Source organism: Lithobates pipiens, unplaced genomic scaffold (genome assembly GCF_037356315.1).
Source record: "Lithobates pipiens isolate NorthernLeopardFrog02 unplaced genomic scaffold, aLitPip1_a1.2 Scaffold_35, whole genome shotgun sequence".
Taxonomy (NCBI): Eukaryota; Metazoa; Chordata; class Amphibia; order Anura; family Ranidae; genus Lithobates; species Lithobates pipiens.
Window position 1 is genome coordinate 10,922,065 of NW_027507811.1, and position 19,150 is coordinate 10,941,214.

The 19,150-nt window shown below is 46.0% G+C and overlaps 3 protein-coding genes across 3 annotated transcripts in view; all 3 read right to left on the bottom strand.

Annotated features, from left to right (window-relative positions):
• LOC143956085 (uncharacterized) overlaps nt 1-19,150 on the bottom strand; it is a 211,311-nt gene that overhangs the window by 134,486 nt on the left and 57,675 nt on the right. The gene's annotated exons all lie outside the window — the stretch shown is intronic.
• LOC143956074 (uncharacterized) overlaps nt 1-19,150 on the bottom strand; it is a 70,140-nt gene that overhangs the window by 1,860 nt on the left and 49,130 nt on the right. Inside the window, 1 exon segment of the mRNA XM_077466200.1 lies at nt 15,574-17,001. Coding sequence (XP_077322326.1) covers nt 15,574-17,001 — 1,428 coding nt within the window.
• On the bottom strand, nt 325-7,394 carry LOC143955379 (uncharacterized). The gene is made up of 3 exons (XM_077465439.1): nt 7,044-7,394; nt 3,005-3,226; nt 325-2,881 (listed from the first exon to the last, which is right to left on the bottom strand). The coding sequence occupies exons 1-3, from the start codon at nt 7,392-7,394 to the stop codon at nt 2,675-2,677; spliced, it is 780 nt and encodes a 259-aa protein (XP_077321565.1). The 3' UTR covers nt 325-2,674.

Genomic DNA, 19,150 nt, shown 5'->3' on the forward strand with positions numbered 1-19,150 from the left:
GCACAGTCTGAGGTTCCTCAGGATAAGAGGAATACGATGGTCCGGCACCGTCCCGCACAGTCTGAGGTTCCTCGGGATAAGAGGAATACGATGGTCCATCTACACTGTGTGGTGCCGGATGGACATTTGAGGTAGTCGGGTTTTCTCCTGGACTATACTGTGTGATGTCCTCATCTTCTACTTTACAGTCTGGAGACAAAGTGAGACAATCCTCTGAGGTTTTCCTCATCTCCCGTCCATCTACTAAAATACAAATACAAAGATTATTACTAGACATCAGCTGATTGGTTCCCCTAAACCAGGACTCCGCCCACATCAGGCAGCTTTGTCTCTGAGGATCTTACAATTCCCCCCTCAAGGTAACTAGTAAATGGGTCCTCTGATCTCCTACCAGATCATTTCTTTATTCATGGACCTTAGTCAGAGAGTGAGGAAACAAGGAGAACTGTCTTCTATAGGAGTGACAGTGATGAGGGGATTATAGGACGAGTGTCCCCTCCCCCTCTATCACTCATTGCCATCTTCCCAACACAAGAAGTCCTGCACTTCCTTATTTACTCCATGATTTAGTCATGAATAACAGCGGGGCTGAGCCCCACCAGAGGTCAGAGAGTGAGGATGGGGGGAGAACAACCAAGATGAAGACTGGACTGATCCTGAAGACCCCCATCATTGGGTTATTGACTCCTCCCCCATTATCACTTTCTGTTTAAGTTTCCAAACTTGGAGGAAGTTATCACATTATTATCACCATGTAAAAGTCTGTGCTCCAATCACATCATCCGATATAAAATGTCCAGCTGGTAGGAAACGGGTGTAACCAAAGAGAATACATATTATGTGTATATTATGTATATATATATATATATATATATATATATATATATATATATATATATATATATATAGTAGAGGGAAGAGAGAAGTCGGGACTATGTAAATGTACAACAGATAGGACTATATAGTATCAGAATTATGTAATGTACAAGTGTAAGGACCATTCCTACCACCGACCATCACACTGTTGTATCATGAGTTGTATAGTTCTCATTTTTAGCAGGGGGTTCCCCGAGACCGGAAAACTATTTGAAGGGTTCCTCTGTGCTGAAAAGGTTGAGAAAGGCTGACATCGCTGGAGTAAGACCATGGATTTATTGAATTACATCGCTGAAATCTCTCTTTTTTTTAATTCTTAATAAAGGACTTGTCCCAAGCCGTCTCCTGTGTTTTTTTTAACATTTTGACACTTTCTTTTTGTGAAATGGTAGGGGTACAATGTACCTCTTAGCAATTAACATAGGGGGAGGGGGGCCGGGATCTAAGGGGGCTTCCAGATTCCGATAAGCCCCCTGCCCGCAGACCCCCACAAACACCGGGCAAGGGTTATGGGGATGAGGCCCTTGTCCCCATCAACATGGGGACATCCTGTTCAGGAGGGGGGCTGCTCTCTTGTCCCCCTCTCTTTTCCTGCGGCCTGCCAGGTTGCGTGCTCGGATAAGGGTCTGGTGTGGATTTTTGGTGGGTACCACACACCATTTTTTTTTTATTTTGGCGCGAAGTTCCCCTTAATATCCATACCAGACCTGAAGGTTTTATATTTTTATTTTTCAGTGACTTTTATGTGTATTGTTGGGACCGACAATTCATTAACGGCCGTCACTAGCGCAAGCACTTTTAAATTACTTTTTTTCCTTTAGAAATGTAATTTTGCTCTCGGACTGTTGTAAACACAGGAAACATGCGCCACTTTACAGGCATACTATACACACCCCCCAGGTACGAAATTTAAAGGAATATTACACTTTTATTGTTTCACTTTAAGCATCATTAAAATCACAGCTCCCGAAAAAACTGACATTTTTAAAACTTTTTTTTGCATTGATCCATGTCCCCTGGGGCAGGATCCGGGTCCCCAAACACTTTTTATGACAATAACTTGCTTAACAGCCTTTAAAATTAGCACTTTTGATTATTCATGTTCGTGTCCCATAGACCTTAACGGTGTTAGCACTCATTTTTTGCTTGTTCGCATGTTCTGCTGCAAAACGAACCGTGGGGGTTGTTTGGCTCATCCCTAGTCAGGAGTATATAATGTACAACATAAAGTATATAGTGCAAGGGTCAGGAGTATACAATGTACAACATAGAGTCTATAGTGCAAGGGTCAGGAGTATGTAATGTACAATATAAATTATATAGTGAAAGGTCAGGATTCATAATATTGGTGTTCAGAAATCAGTGGAAACTTAAATGTTTACTGGAGACAAGTTGCAGAGGTCCCACACCGCTCCTCCCATCTCCTGAGACTGCACTCAGTGACTTGGGTCTGAGACTATACAGACATATCCCTCCACCCGGGAACAGCAAGGAAAGAAAACAGAGCAAGTGACCCCAGAAGAATTGCAAAAATAGAGATCCTGCTATACCCTGGCATGGGGCAGAAGACCCAAGACACATGCCACTGGTGCCTAGGTTGAGCAATGCCTATAGTGAGAGTCAACATTTTGCTGCCAGCTGAACCCCAGAATCTCCATAAATCCAGTCTAGATACATAAATTGTGTCGGCAGCACAGAGAAGGAAGATTATCGGAGAGAAATCCAGGAATACAGGACGGGGAACACAGCTCAGGAAAGTGACCAGAGGATTACAGGCTGATATCACCCAGCCCCCGCCCTACTCTGGACCAATCAGTGAGCAGTATGGGTGGAGGAATGGATTTAGTGTTAATGACCCACCTGTGCTGATCTCTGTAGGAGTGTCCTCCTCTATAAATGTCCCCGTTATTCCATCCTCCTCCATAGACTGCTGATCATCCCTCACATACCTCTCTTCTTCTTCTTCTGATTTCACCTCAAATTCTATGTCAATTGGATCTCCACTCTAAACCAAGAAAATGAGAGAGAAAATCATCTGTAAAATAAGAGCTTTAATATTGTGACATCACATAAAAAATCCACACATTGTCTCTGTAAGTGAATGTTCTAGATTCTCCGTCCCACCAACCTTGTAACAGTGGGGGATGGTGTGACCTTCCTGTGTGGAATCCCGGGAATACAGAGGATGGGGACATCTCTCTGGTGGGTTTCTGTAGCTGGATGACTCCACCATGGTGTCCTGGTACAGATCTTTGTGCTCTTTTGGAAACTCCTCCATCACCCCATCCTCATCATCCTCCTCTTTTATCTCTTCTTTAAACTCAACTTTACAATCTCTCAGGTTTCCACACTGAATATATAATAGAAATGACATCAAATGGTAACAATGCAGATAATGTACAGATCCTAATGATACTATCAGTGATTGTTCCTCATCTACCTGATAATGGTGGGGGATGGTGTGACCTTCCTGTGTGGAATCCCGGGAATACAGAGGACGGGGACATCTCTCGGGTGGGTTTATGCTATTAGGTGGCTCCATCATATCCTTGTGTCCTGAAAGCTCCTTCATTACACCATATTCCTTGTCCTCTTCCTTGTACTCTTCTTTAATAACACTATTATAATCCTCAAGGTTTCCACTCTGAATATATAATAACATTTTTTTGTAACAAACGTGATTGTGTCAAATCATAACTACTAATAAATGTGATATGGCGATTTTTACCTATCTCACTTATACGCTTAACGATACATCAAATAAGTGAGTACAACCTTGTCTATATAAGAACCAACCAATGCGGTTGCAGCTATAACCAATAAAATCAGTAACGAATGATAACTTGCAAAAAGGATAACAATCTAATTTATTTATAAAGAAAAGAAACGTTAGAATAATCAGATATTACCAAATATAACGTAGCTGATAAAACTCTGAAAGCAATGATGTTATTGATAAAATGCAAAGTAAGTAATACAAAAAAAAAATGTTACTAATACATAAAGGAAAGAAAGTTACCACAAACGAAACAAAGAATGGTGGGGATACGATACCCAGTCAGACCTTACGTTTCCATGCTTGCACCCGATCATGAGGCTCAGAGAGAGGCCGCATCAATGAACGCTCTGATTTTTATGTTCCCTCTCTAACCATCCGCACCAATCACACCCCTGGACTACTTGTACTCATTGGTTCAGAAGTGGCATTGAATCCTGATTGGCTGAAATTCAATCCTAGTTGGTCATCATGCTTCTCACATGAGAATTCAAACTTTCGGTGCCTTCCTGTCTACCATGTTTATGGTTGTTAAGTAAGCAACCCTCCTTGATCTCAGTATAAATTAGCATTTCAGGTGGAGACACAATGTCTGCTCCTCACTCTAAAGACAATAGTGTAACTTAGTTACTATGCAGACAAAAGACGTTGGTCTTTTGAGATACAGAAAACAGTAACTGGGCCCAACTCTCATGATTACACCCAAAAATATATTAAGTACACACGTTCCTGTAACAACATACTGTACATACACACACACATACATATATATGTATATATATATATACACACACACACACACAAAACGGGACATGGCAATTTAATTAGAAAGTCTTCACAATGGTTTCCTTGAAGCTCCTTGATATAAATATGAATTTCAATATTTCCACATCAATTGCTACTCATCTAGCTGATGATGGTGGGGGATGGTGTGATTTTCCTTTGAGGAAATCCAGGAATACAGAGGACGGGGACATCTCTCTGGTGAGTTTCTGTTACTTGATTGCTCCATCATGATGTCCTTGTGTCCTTCAGAAAGCTGCTTCATCACACCATATTCCTCATCCTCCTCTTTTTACTCTTCTTTAACCACTTCAATACAGGGCACTTTCGCCCCCTTCCTTCCCAGCCCAATTTTCAGCTTTCTCGCACTTTCAGTGACAATTGCGCGGTCATGCTACACTGTACCCAAATTCAATTTTTATCATTTTGTTCGCACAAATAGAGCTTTATTTTGGTGTTATTTATTCACGACTCCGTTTTTTATTTTTTGCGATATAAGCGCAAAAAAAGCGGAAATATGGAAAAAAAAACAATATTTTCTTTACTCTATTTTAAAAGAAATCCAATAAAATCTAGTTTTGTCATAAATTTAAGCCAAAATGTATTCTGCTACATGTTTTTGGTAAAAAAAATTCCGTTAAGTGTATAATAATTGGTTTGTGTGATCACGGACATATGTACCCAAATGATCACGTACATATGTGTGCAGATAATCATTGGGACATGTGATTTTAGTGGGACATATGTGGGGGACATGTCTTTTTATTATTTGGGGACATGTGTGTTTTGGGGACACGTGTGGGGACATCTGTGTATTACACTAGACTAGTGATCAGTGAGTAAAAAGCTGTAAAAACAGCTCATACTCACTGATCACCAGCCGGCTGCAGCGATCTGCTCTCCTCTCCTCAGCGACTACTTCCGTGTGAGGAGAGGAGAGCCGATTGCCCAGCAACCGGCAGTTTGTTTACATCACATGACGGCCGTGATTGGACACGGCCGTAATGTGATCAGGAGGGCCAATCACAGAGCCCTCCTGCCGATCCGAGATGCGCCATGTCCGGGTGGCACAAGCGCATCGGGATCGCGCCGCTGCGCGGGCACGCGCGATCCCGCTACTTATGAAGGACGTTCCTGAACGTCCTATCAGAAGTAGAGAGCTCCCACCTGGCCGTATATGTACATTGGCCGGGTGGGAAGTGGTCAACAACAATATTGTCATCCCCAAGGATTCCACTCTGAATATATAAATATGTTTGTGTATAAATCCTATCGGTGATTGTTACCCATCTAACTGATCATGGTGAGGGATGGTGTAAATTAATATCCGAGACTTGGATCAATATGGAAAAATTTGTTTTCAGGACATTCTTTCTATTAAATGGAAAATTGTATCATACTTACCGTAATTGGTGACAATCCATGGCAGCATACATATGATAAAGCTCCGCCTTCAGGACTAGTGAATAGCATAAATTAAAAGGGCATAGCCCCTCCCCCAACATTTTTTGTCATATAGAATACAGAGGGTAGGAGCTTATGCTGCCATGGATTGGCACCAGGAAAGGAAAATTACAGTAAGTATGATACAATTTTCCGTTTTCCTGGTGCCCCCATGGCAGCATACATGTGATAAATAACTAGCTCACATGGGTGGGTTTAATGCTTTAACAAAAAATAAACTTTAAGCAAACACAGACATAGCAGCATGAAGCACTTTTCTTCCGAACTCTACGGTTGTAAGAGCCCTGGGATCAATACATTAATATTTGAGGAACGTGTGTCGGGAAGAACAAGTGGCGGCCCTGCATAATGTTTCAAGAGAAACATTTGCCCTCGCTACCCAAGATGCCGATATCGCTCTTGTTGAATGAGCATTCACCTGAGCTAGAGGATCCAGGTTCCTCACCCTGTATGCTTTCTATATTTATTTAAGAGGCCAAGGATCTGGGGTAAGCCTCCCTTCCTCTGTTTTTGCCCCATGGGATGATGAGAAGCCTGTCGGAGTTCCTAAAACTCACTGTGGCTTCCAAGTAGGCCCTGTGAACTTTGGAGAGATCTAACTCACGACAGCAACTTGCTTCTGGGTCAGAGAAGACTGGTAATGCCCATGGTTCTGATATATTTGCCGTTGAGGTGACCTTGGGCTTTACTCCTCTGAGAGGGTGAAGTTTTACTCTGTCTGGAAGAAAAGAAATGTGTTCATCTCCCACTCCCAAGGAGTGAAACTCCGAAATCCTCCCCCCAGATGTGATAGTCAAGAGAAAGGTTGTTTTCAGGGTTAGGATCCAAATGGAGATTTTTATTTACCGGTGCAAAAGGTGTGAGCGGATAATACCTCTAGTATCAGGGGAAGATCCCATCGTGAAAATAAATGCCTGGTTGAACGGCACATCATCAGTACACCCTTGAGAAATGTGACCATTAGAGGATCTTTAGCCCACCTTGTGTTGGTTGGTGCTGAGATTGCCAACACTTGAATTTTAAGGGAACTCTGACTGAGGCCCAAATCGAAACCTGTTTGAAGAAAACTCAAAATATCAACAGTTGTCGGAGAGACTGGATAAAAACCCTTTCCTGTGAGGTAAGTTAGGAACTCGCCCCACACCTTAGCATATATTGCATTGGTTGATGGTTTCCGGGCTTTCAGAAAGGTGGATATAACTTCCTGGGAACATCCTAACAGCTCAAACTTCCTCCTTTCAACCTCCATACTCAAAGATCCAGTTTTTGTGAGTATAGATGGATTATCTTGCCCTGGGTTAACAGCTGTGGGAAGCAGGGAACCTTTATAGGAAGATTCACACTGAGGTGCAAGGCTAGGGGAAACCACGGCCTCTTCGGCCAGTAAGGCAACACTACCAGAACTTGAACTGGTTCCCTTAGGAGTCTGAGGAGAAACTTTGATATGAGCGGATGAGGAGAAAAAGCATAAGCCATCTTGAAGTCCCAAGGGCATGATAATGAGTCTACTCCCTCCGCTTGTGGGTGTGGCAGTCAAGAAAAAAATCTCCTGAATTTGGAATTCTCCTGGGAGGCAAAGAGGTCCACTTGTGGGGTCTGCCATAGATGGGAAATCTGATAAAACACATGGGGTGGAGTGACCACTTGGTGTTGTCTCAAAATCTCCTCGACAAGATGTCTGCCTCTGTGTTCATCTTTCCTGGGAGATATATCGCTCTGAGGTCCACCAGATTCCTTTCGGCCCAAATTATTATGGGTTCCACTTCCCTCAGAAGCGTCCGGCTGTGGGTGCCCCCCTCTTTCTGAAGATAGGAAACTGCAGCTTTGTTGTCCAGGCGCAGAAGCGTCCTCTATCCTTTGACTTGGGTGCAAATGAAGTTTAAGCTAAAAAAGCTGCTCTGATCTCCAATACATTGGATACTATCCCCCTGGTGGGAAAGGACCATCTCCCCTGGATCCTGACTTCTCCGCAATAGGAACCCGACCCCTGACCACTCGCCACTGAAGTAATTGTGGTTCAAGAGTGGGAACCCAGACATCAGGGTTGAAAACAGAATTGCCTGGGAGAGATGTTGCTTTTTCCATTGTGCTAGAAAACCTGTCTGGAAGTGTCTCAGATGCCAGTAAGACCAGGGGACTATAGGAATACAGGAAGACATCATGCCTATAAAGCTCAGACATTGTAAGGCTGACAAGTGGGACTTTTGTAAAGTCTTCAACATCTTTTGAATGATGCCCTCCATCTTCTGTTAAGGTAAAGAAACTGTGGTCAGATCTGCATTGAACATTGCTCCTAGGTAGACCATTTGTTGTGTTGGGATCAGCTGGCTCTTCGGGTGATTCACCAACTAACCTAGATCTGACAGCGACTGTAGAAGTATCTGTCTGTGGGCTATAAGTTGATCCTGATTGTTTGATAACAATAGGATATCATCCAGATAGTGGTAAATTCTTAGCCCTCTCTCCATTAGAGGGGCTAGGACAGATATTAGCACCTTCGTAAACACCCAGAGGGAGGTGCACAGCCCGAAAGGTAGAGCCTGGAATTGCAGGTGGACATGACCCGATGCGAACCTTAGATATTTTTGGAAATGTGGTAGAATAGGGACATGGAAGTAGGCGTCCTGCCAGTCTACTGATATCAACCAATCTCCTGGTTGTATGAACTGAATGATTGTCTGCAGTGACTCCATCTTGGAACTCTTGAGATGAATGTATTTGTTGAGTCTCTTCATCCGATGGAGAGACAGGTACTGTGGCCCCCTGAGGCTGAAGCAAATTCATAAACTGACCTAAGGCTACAGCTTTCTCCGGGGAGGCCGGAAACTGGTTTTACTTGAATGAAGTGTGTGGAGGCTGATGACAGAAAATCCAGAAATGTCCGTGTCGAATTGTTGATAGGACCCATAGGTCCTGGCAGCCCAGACTGGGAAAAAAGGTTTTAACCGGGCACCTACTGGGGGTGTCTCTGCCCCATTGATGTCAAAAAGACTTTGTTCCCTCCTGGGGGGCAATGAGAGTCTTGTTTTTTCTGGCACCCAGAAAGGAAGACTGAGTGCCTCGCCATGACCTCTTGTTGTCTTTAAAAAGGGACGAGTTTGCCTAAAATCTCAGGAGCTTGACTGCCAGAAGTGAGATGCAAAATTTCTTGTTCTCCGGACCCTCCTGTCCTGAGGAAGCAAGCCGGACTTTCCTCCTGTTACTTGGGAAATTGCTTTATCCAGCCTTTCTCCAAAGAGGAATTTGCCATCAAACGGAATCTTGCACCAGTTTTGTTTTGGATGCAAGATCAGCAGTCCATGGCTTCAGCCATAGGGCCCTTTTTGCCTTGACTGAGTGAAGCATTGAGTTGGCCGAACAGTGGACCGTATCAGTAGCTGCTTCACCCACAAAATCTACTGCCCACTTAAGCTCCTCCAAAGCCTTGTTTATATCATCCTTGGGGACATCCTGGTGGAGGGCTGCCTTAATGTTCTCTGTCCATGACCTAATGGCGTTGGAAACGGACGTCAATGCAATGGTGGATCTGCAGGCTGCTCCTGCGGCTAGATAGCCCCAACAAATGGTTGGACCAAGGAAAAAAACTGAAAGCCGATGGTTAAGCTTCCTCCGACGACTCTCCAGAAGGATCCTCAGGGGAAGAGTGTTTGGTTGCGCTTCCCAAAGTAGGAAGCGGGTTACTGCCAGATGAAGGACCCGGAGTGTCAGGGTCTAGGCCTTGAGCCTGAGAAGTCGCATGAGCAGATTGACCACCTGACGGCTTTCTAGCTCTCAATTGGCTGCGTATTCCCTGAAACAGTCCTTACAGGCCAATTTATCAGAGAGTGGTACAGCACCACATGCCAAACACTGCTCGTTTAGCCCTCTAGATGGGTGTGAGGGAGAGCGATGACGTCTTCTAGACCCAGATCTCCTAGAAGCCTTATGATGTGAAGAACGTGACTCTCACTCAGAGTTCTCACCATTATCATAGTATCTTGAAGACTTTCTGGAACGCTTGGCGGGAACAGGGCTGCAACAAACAGGGTTTGTTTTAATGCTCACGTATAGGTGGTCCCATACCTATTGGATACAACAGGATCTTGACCATGAGACGAATGGCTCATGGTGAAATGGGCAGTCGGGTCAGCTGTAGAAATAGGAAAAGGAACAGAATAGAACCCAAAAGAGAGAAAAAAAATAAAATCACACAAATCCCATACCAGCGAAGTAATGAAAAGGATCAACCATACCTTTAGCTGGGGAAAAAAATAAAGAAATGTCTGAGCTGCAAGGCACACACTGGCTAAGACAAGCAGCCCTGAGCTCCAAAATGAGCCAACATTTAAGGAAGAGAGGGTTGGAAACAGCTAATCAATCAATCGCAACCAACCTCCTCCTGGCAACCTATACTGATAGGGAGACCTGTTTCCCTCAACAAAGATGGCGGTCGAGGCTTCAGAGTCATGTGCGCCTGTGCGCAAACATGTGCAGTAGAGTCTACCAGATGATCCAACTGACAACAGCGGGCCGCCGTTTATTCCGGGCTGCGCAGGCGTCCAGAGACCCGGAACACACAGCGATCGCACAGGAGACACGCTGCCGTACCCCCTCTCTCCCCAGCGCGCGTACCGCGATTGGGGAGAGGAAATAAACGAAGGACACGGTAGGAACCCTAATCTAAGGCACAATACAGCTTTTAAGAAAAAGAGGATACAATGCCCGGGTCGCGCTTGCGCCAACCAAGAATTAAACATCTTAAAGGGGACAAATTTTACTTTCTTATGTAAATGCACCAGCAATGACTTTTTCTGCCTTCACATCACTATGGACACTATTTAAAAGCTGAACTCACCTATACACCTTTTATTTTAAGGAATGAAAGGGAGAAAAATCAAACCTGACCAAGGAACCGAAAAAGCTGATCCTCCTGCTGCCCTTCACCAATCATTCGTTTGTGTTTGAAACACCAACAGACTGCGTTTCTATGAGCAAACTCTGCACGACCCCAAAAGATCCACAGAAGGGGGTTCCCAGTCTTATCAGGGCTAATAGCGGCCCAAGAACAGGGACTGCGCACAGGAGAGGCTGAACCCAGCGGACGCTGCCGACTACAGAGGTATGGACATACTGCTACGCTTCACGAAGGATGGGCTTAGGCGCGTTCGCACACTCCACGTGCAGAGCCCGACAGGAAGTCGGCGTGGCGCTAATCACAGGCAGTGAGACATTGTCCCGGTGCGCGGCTGCAGACATCAGGAAATGTCTCACTGCCTGTGATTAGCGCCGTGACGATTTCCTGGCGGGCTCTGCACATGGAGCATGCGAACACGCCTGAGCCCATCCTTACTCTTCCCAAGGTATGAGGGGAAAAAAGGAGAATGTTGGGGGAGGCGCTATGCCCTTTAATTTATGCTATTCACTAGTCCTGAAGGCGGAGTAGAGGTGGAGAGCTCTATCACATGTATGCTGCCATGGAGGCACCAGGAAATAACAATTTCCCTCTTTCTTCCTATTTGAATGTTCTACAATAAAGACATACGTATTCCAACCCCCCCATCCCCCACTACTAATAAAAGTCATATACCGTATATACTCGAGTATAAGCCGAGATTTTCAGCCTCTTTTTTGAGGCTGAAAGTGCCCCCTCGGCTTATACTCGAGTCACCGCTGTCTGACTGCTCGATCAGCGTATCGAGCAGACAGACGGCGGACATTAAAATTTAAAAGCCGCGCCTCCTTCTCCGCCTCCGCCTGTGATAGGCGGAACACTGAATTTCCCAGCAGTCAGTGTTCCACCTATCACGGACATCCGCTCATTCTCATACTACGGACGAGTATGAGAGGATGTCCGTGATAGGCGGAACACAGGCTGCTGGGAAATTGAGTGTTCCGCCTATCACAGGCGGAGGCGGAATTTTGAATTGTAGAATGGCCGCCGAGAAGAGCGGCGATCCATCGGCACGGCACGGGACGGAGGAGGCACGGGACGGAGGAGGCACGGCACGGGACGGAGGAGGCACGGGAAGGAGGAGGCACGGCACGGGACGGAGGAGGCACGGGACGGAGGAGGCACGGCACGGGTCGGAGGAGGCTCGGGACGACGGCGGCTCGGGACGGAGGCTTGGGACACAGGTAGGCTGGACACACACACAAGGCTGCACGGACACACACACACACACACACACAAGGCTGCACGGACACACACACACACACACACACACAGGGATGGATGGATGGATGGATACACACACACACACACAGGGATGGATGGATGGATGGATACACACACACACACACACACACACACACAGGGATGGATGGATGGATGGATGGATACACACACAGGGATGGATGGACGGACACACACACAGGGATGGACGGACACACAGGGATGGACGGACACACACACAGGGATGGACAGCCATGTCTCACCCTCGGCTTATACACGAGTCAATAAGTTTTCCAGTTTTTTGGGGGTAAATTGGGGGCCTCGGCTTATATTCGGGTCGGCCTATACTCGAGTATATACGGTAATCCGTTAGTATAGACTGATGAGGTGATTGGTGACCTCCAAAATGAAGACAATGTTCCGGCCCCGTAACTGGGGGAACGTTCTGATCCTGAAGGAACTGATCCACCTGTGTGGTGTTATAATTCCCCGTTGTAGGTCATGTATGGTCAAGATGGTCATTGTCTTGTCTGTTTATTGTCAGTGCTGTTTGTTTAGAGGAACATATTACTAGAATTTATCTCCAAAATGAAGGAAATGTTTAGGCCCGGTAAGTGGGGAAATGTTCTGATCCTGAAGGGGTTGATCTAAGTCTCCACACTATATATGTGTGTATCATCATCTGCTAGAGATAAAAGATGTCACAGTGACTATGGAGGAAGAGGACGGACATGACGGGGGAGGTTACTGGGTGTAAATAGAAAATAAGATCTTATTACCGCCTTTTCTGCCATTTCCAGCAATGTCTCCTCCCGACTCACCTCTCACCCTGAACTTCCTGTCTGTATGTGACATCACTTCCTGTCTTCCATAGAGACTTCCTGTCTGTATGTGACATCACTTCCTTTCTTCCATAGAGACTTCCTGTCTGTATGTGACATCACTTCCTGTCTTCCATAGAGACTTGCCTGGGTAGAAGTGAGATCACCACCTTCTGGAACTCAGAGGATTTGCAGCCCCGAGAAAGGTCTCGTAGGGTGAGCACGACCTTGTGCTGTGTGTATGTATGTACTGTATATCCTTATACACTACATTGCCAAAAGTTGGAACACCTGCCTTTACATGCACATGAACTTTAATGGCAGCACAGGGGAGGGCTGGCAGCCTTAGGTTTGGGGGGGGGGCAAGTCCAGTTAATTGGCCTATCGAACCACGGCCAGCTCCCAGTAGGACCCACAAGCCATGGCCAGCACAGGACCTGAAAGCCAGACAGTGTTGAGGGCTATTTACTATTTTTAGGTTACTGGGTGGGCAGGGCACTGGGGCAGGGAAATTGGGTGTATGGGATGGGGGGGTCAGCTGGGGGTGTCAGGGCCTCTCACCTCAGCGATGCCAGCTCAGCCTCCTGGGGGGGGGGGTGATGGTAACTTCAAGTTGCAGCCAGTGCCCAGCCTGGGCCAGTCACGCCCCGGTCTCTGCCTGCCTCCAGGCCAAGGACTCCGGGACTTGTAGTGGAAAAGTAAGCTGCTCTCCGTCAGTTATTTCTTCTTCTCTCTTTGACCGTCTCTCTAAAAACTTCAAGTTGCAACCATCCGGAACCAAGCTCAGACAATCACAGACATCCCAACCTGCGAAAACTCATTTCAGGGAGGTGACGCTTTGCGCTGCAGCCTTACCAGTGCCAATTAAATGCAGCCTATCAGTGTCCAGTTGTGCCACCTTATCAGTGCCTACCAGTGCAGCCTATCAGTGTCCATCAGTGCCACCTCATCAGTGCAGCCTTTCAGTGCCCACCAGTTCAGCCTTTTAGTGCCACCTCAGCAGTGTCCACCAGCAGAGTGCTCCCGACTCTACCCCGCCCCCTCCCCTGGTCAAAGACAGAAGGCAGAGCAGCCCGAGCGGCCATACTCTATTCGGCTGCTCTGTCTTCTGGCCCAGCCGAGAGATCGCCCAGCGCTCGCGGGTGTCCGGGGAGCCCGCAGCCAAATACGGGAGACTTAGGATGTCTGCAGTCACGTGACGTGCGTGAACCACCACGCACCCTGACCCCGAAGACTCAGTCTCCAGGAGTTCTAGTTTCTGTCTGCTGTGCGCCACTGCTCAGTTCTCTCCACCCACCCAGGAACTTGAGTGCGGTCTGGACTACAACTCCCGGAATGCAGTGCGAGAGCAACACAGCCAATTCCTGCACAAAAAAAATGTCAGCAGCCATTTTGAATATAAATTAGGCAGCCTGGTGGAAATTTTCTACCCTGTCCCACGGCCCAGACCCATCCCAGGCCCACCGTTGGCAGCTATAACAGCTTCAACTCTTCTAGGAAGGCCGTCCATAAGGTTTAGGAGTGTGTTTATGGGAATGTTTGACTATTCTTCCAGAAGGCCATTTGTGAGGTCAGGCACTGATGTTGGACAAGAAGGCCTGGCTCTCAGTCTCCGCTCTAATCCATCCCAAAGGGCGGAGCCAACTCAATATTGAACCCTACGGACTAAGATTGGAATGCAATTAAAGTTCATGTGCGTGTAAAGGCAGACGTCCCAATACTTTTGGTAATATAGTGTATGTGGTATCGCTGCAATCGGCAGAAGCAGGAGAATTTATTTTGAGTTGTTCTTTGGTGGAAGGTTATGGTTGTAACAAAAAAAAAAACAGCTACACTTCAAAAAAAAATTTTTTTTTTTTTTACTATTTTGGGCCAGTTCTCCTTTGATAATAAAAATAAATAAATCAGGAGACATCAATCACCATTTACCACCAAATGAAAGCCCAATTTTTCCTGAAACAAACGCGGTATAATCCACCTGGAGGCACAAAGTAGTTGTGATGATATGTACGGATTTACTAACACATGTCAAAGTTGCAAAATTGTGCTTAAGCATGAACATTTGTTTTACCCTTAGGTGTGAAGGAGATAACAAAGTGATTTCCTATGACTGTCAGCCCCATCTAGTGGCCATAATGAGGTATCTCTCTCCTGAACTACCTAAAATTCCACATTATGGCCACTAGATGGAGCCAATGATCATAGGAAATCACTTTATGAAATAAAATACGACCAGAATTTGTCATAGTACGGCGAATGCTCATCGCGCCTCAATTTTTTTAAGCTAGAACTTTAAATGTTTATTACATATAGATAGTCTGGTTGAAAAAAAAGACACAAGTCCATCTAGTTCAATCAATAGAATAAAAAAAAGTTTACACCACAAAATGTACCAATGAGAGGTAAGGACTCCATTTTTATTTTTCTCCTGTTATCAATGGCCGACACGGTACAACACTTCATCCATGTCTTTGGTGATCTCTGATCTCCTTATCAACTGTTTCTTCCATGATGAAGATCAGCCATGGAGTATATCTGAGGTGTATATCAAGGTGTGCTTCTTCCCCACATGTCCAGCAACATTCATATACAAGACATTTCCCGCACTCACTAATACACCTCCAGGGTTGTGTGGGATCCCCTGATGTACAGGAAGACAGGACTTCAGTGAGGAACAATTCCCTCACTCAGGACAGGAATACGGCTTCTCCTCCGTGTGAGATCTCCGATGTTTGTCAAGATTGGACTTCTGTGAAAAACATTTCCCGCACTCAGGACAGGAATACGGCTTCTCACCCGTGTGTGATTTCTGATGATAGGAAAGATTGGACTTATTTGCAAAACATTTTCCGCACTCAGGACAGGAATACGGCTTCTCACCCGTGTGAGATCTCCGATGTTTGTCAAGATTGGGCTTCTGTGAAAAACATTTCCCGCACTCAGGACAGGCATACGGCTTCTCACCCGTGTGCGACCTCTGATGTTTGAGAAGAAGTGACTTAGTTGAAAAACATTTCCCACACTCAGGACAGGAATATGGCTTTTCACCCGTGTGTGATTTATGATGATAGGAAAGACTGGACTTATTTGCAAAACATTTTCCGCACTCAGCACAGGAATACGGCTTCTCCCCCGTGTGCAACCTCTGATGTTTGATAAGAAACGACTTTGTTGAAAAACATTTCCTGCATTCAGAACATGAATACGGCTTCTCGCCCGTGTGTGACATCAGATGTGTGTCAAGATTCGACTTAACTGAAAAACATTTCCCGCACTCAGGACAGGAATACGGCTTCTCACCTGTGTGCAACCTCTGGTGTCTGAGGAGATTTGACGTATCTAAAAAACATTTCCCGCACTCAGAACAGGAGTATAGCTTCTCACCCGTGTGCAACCTCTGATGTTTGAGAAGAAGTGACTTAGTTGAAAAACATTTCCCACACTCAGGACAGGAATATGGCTTTTCACCCGTGTGTGATTTATGATGATAGGAAAGACTGGACTTATTTGCAAAACATTTTCCGCACACAGGACAGGAATACGGCTTCTCACCCGTGTGCAACCTCTGATGTTTGAGAAGAAACGACTTTGTTGAAAAACATTTCCTGCATTCAGAACATGAATACGGCTTCTCATCCGTGTGCAACCTCTGGTGTCTGAGAAGATTTGACTTATCTAAAAAACATTTCCCGCACTCAAAACAGGAATATGGCTTCTCACCCGTGTGAGACCTCTGATGTGTAACAAGTTCTGATTTCTGTACAAAGCATTTCCCACACTCAGCACAGGAATACGGCTTCTCACCTGTGTGCAACCTCTGATGTGTATCAAGATGCGACTTCTCTGAAAAACATTTCCCGCATTCGGGACAGGAATACGGCTTCTCACCTGTATGAGACCTTTGATGTCTATCAATATGCCACTTAACTGAAAAACATTTCCCGCACTCAGGACAGGAATATGGCTTCTCCCCCGTGTGTGATCTCTGATGTCTGAGAAGAAGTGACTTCGCTGAAAAACATTTCCCGCACTCAGAACAGGAATGTGGCTTCTCACCTGTATGAATTTTTTTATGCATATTAAGACTATTCTTAGAATTTAAACACTTCCCGCACTCAGTACAGGAAAACCTCTTATCTGTTGGAAGGACGGCACCGTCCCGCACAGTCTGAGGTTCCTCGGGATAAGAGGAATACGATGGTCCGGCACCGTCCCGCACAGTCTGAGGTTCCTCGGGATAAGAGGAATACGATGGTCCGGCACCGTCCCGCACAGTCTGAGGTTCCTCAGGATAAGAGGAATACGATGGTCCGGCACTGTCCCGCACAGTCTGAGGTTCCTCAGGATAAGAGGAATACGATGGTCCGGCACCGTCCCGCACAGTCTGAGGTTCCTCGGGATAAGAGGAATACGATGGTCCGGCACCGTCCCGCACAGTCTGAGGTTCCTCAGGATAAGAGGAATACGATGGTCCGGCACCGTCCCGCACAGTCTGAGGTTCCTCAGGATAAGAGGAATACGATGGTCCGGCACCGTCCCGCACAGTCTGAGGTTCCTCGGGATAAGAGGAATACGATGGTCCGGCACCGTCCCGCACAGTCTGAGGTTCCTCGGGATAAGAGGAATACGATGGTGCGGCACCGTCCCGCACAGTCTGAGGTTCCTCGGGATAAGAGGAATACGATGGTCCGGCACCGTCCCGCACAGTCTGAGGTTCCTCGGGATAAGAGGAATACGATGGTGCGGCACCGTCCCGCACAGTCTGAGGTTCCTCGGGATAAGAGGAATACGATGGTCCGGCACTGTCCCTCACAGTCTGAGGTTCCTCAGGATAAGAGGAATACGATGGTCCGGCACCGTCCCGCACAGTCTGAGGTTCCTCAGGATAAGAGGAATACGATGGTCCATCTACACTGTGTGGTGCCGGATGGACATTTGAGGTAGTCGGGTTTTCTCCTGGACTATACTGTGTGATGTCCTCATCTTCTACTTTACAGTCTGGAGACAAAGTGAGACAATCCTCTGAGGTTTTCCTCATCTCCCGTCCATCTACTAAAATAGAAATACAAAGATTATTACTAGACATCAGCTGATTGGTTCCCCTAAACCAGGACTCCGCCCACATCAGGCAGCTTTGTCTCTGAGGATCTTACAATTCCCCCCTCAAGGTAACTAATAAATGGGTCCTCTGATCTCCTACCAGATCATTTCTTTATTCATGGACCTTAGTCAGAGAGGGAGGAAACAACGAGAACTGTCTTTTATAGGAGTGACAGTGATGAGGGGGATTATAGGACGAGTGTCCCCTCCCCCTCTATCACTCTTTGCCATCTTCCCAACACAAGAAGTCCTGCACTTCCTTATTTAGTCCATGATCTGGTCATGAATAACAGCGGGGCTGAGCCCCACCAGAGGTCAGAGAGTGAGGATGGGGGGAGAACAACCAAGATGAAGACTGGACTGATCCTGAAGACCCCCATCATTGGGTTATTGACTCCTCCCCCATTATCACTTTCTGTTTAAGGCTCCAAAGTCTGAGGATGTTATCACATTATTATCACCATGTAAAAGTCTGTGCTCCAATCACATCATCCGATATAAAATGTCCAGCTGGTAGGAAACGGGTGTAACCAAAGAGAATACATATTATGTGTATATTATGTATATATATATATATATATAGTAGAGGGAAGAGAGAAGTCGGGACTTTGTAAATGTACAACAGATAGGACTATATAGTGTCAGAATTATGTAATGTACAAGTGTAAGGACCATTCCTACCACCGACCATCACACTGTTGTATCATGAGTTGTATATTTCTCATTTTTAGCAGGGGGTTCCCCGAGACCGGAAAACTATTTGAAGGGTTCCTCTGTGTTGAAAAGGTTGAGAAAGGCTGACATCGCTGGAGTAAGACCATGGATTTATTGGATTACATCGCTGAAATCTTTTTTATTTTTTTTACATTTTTAATAAAGGACTTGTCCCAAGCCGTCTCCTGTGTTTTTTTTTTTTTTTTACATTTTGACACTTTCTTTTTGTGAAATGGTAGGGGTACAATGTACCTCTTACCAATTAACATAGGGGGAGGGGGGCCGGGATCTAAGGGGACTTCCAGATTCCGATAAGCCCCCTGCCCGCAGATCCCCAAAAACACCGGGCAAGGGTTGTGGGGATGAGGCCCTTGTCCCCATCAACATAGGGACATCCTCCTCCCCATGTTGAGGTCATCTGGCGCAGTACAGTTCGGGGGGGGCGCTCTCTTGCCCCCCCCCCCC

What these genes read in the sequence shown, in the direction of transcription:
- LOC143955379 (XM_077465439.1), bottom strand. Translation starts at nt 7,394, where the DNA reads ATGCCCTTGGGACTTCAAGATGGCTTATGCTTTTTCTCCTCATCCGCT. An exon ending in CCAATGCAATATATGCTAAG is followed by an intron (nt 3,227 to 7,043) that starts GTGTGGGGCGAG and finishes TTATATATTCAG; the next exon opens with TGTGGAAACCTGAGAGATTG. An exon ending in CCATCCCCCACTGTTACAAG is followed by an intron (nt 2,882 to 3,004) that starts GTTGGTGGGACG and finishes TTCTTGGTTTAG; the next exon opens with AGTGGAGATCCAATTGACAT.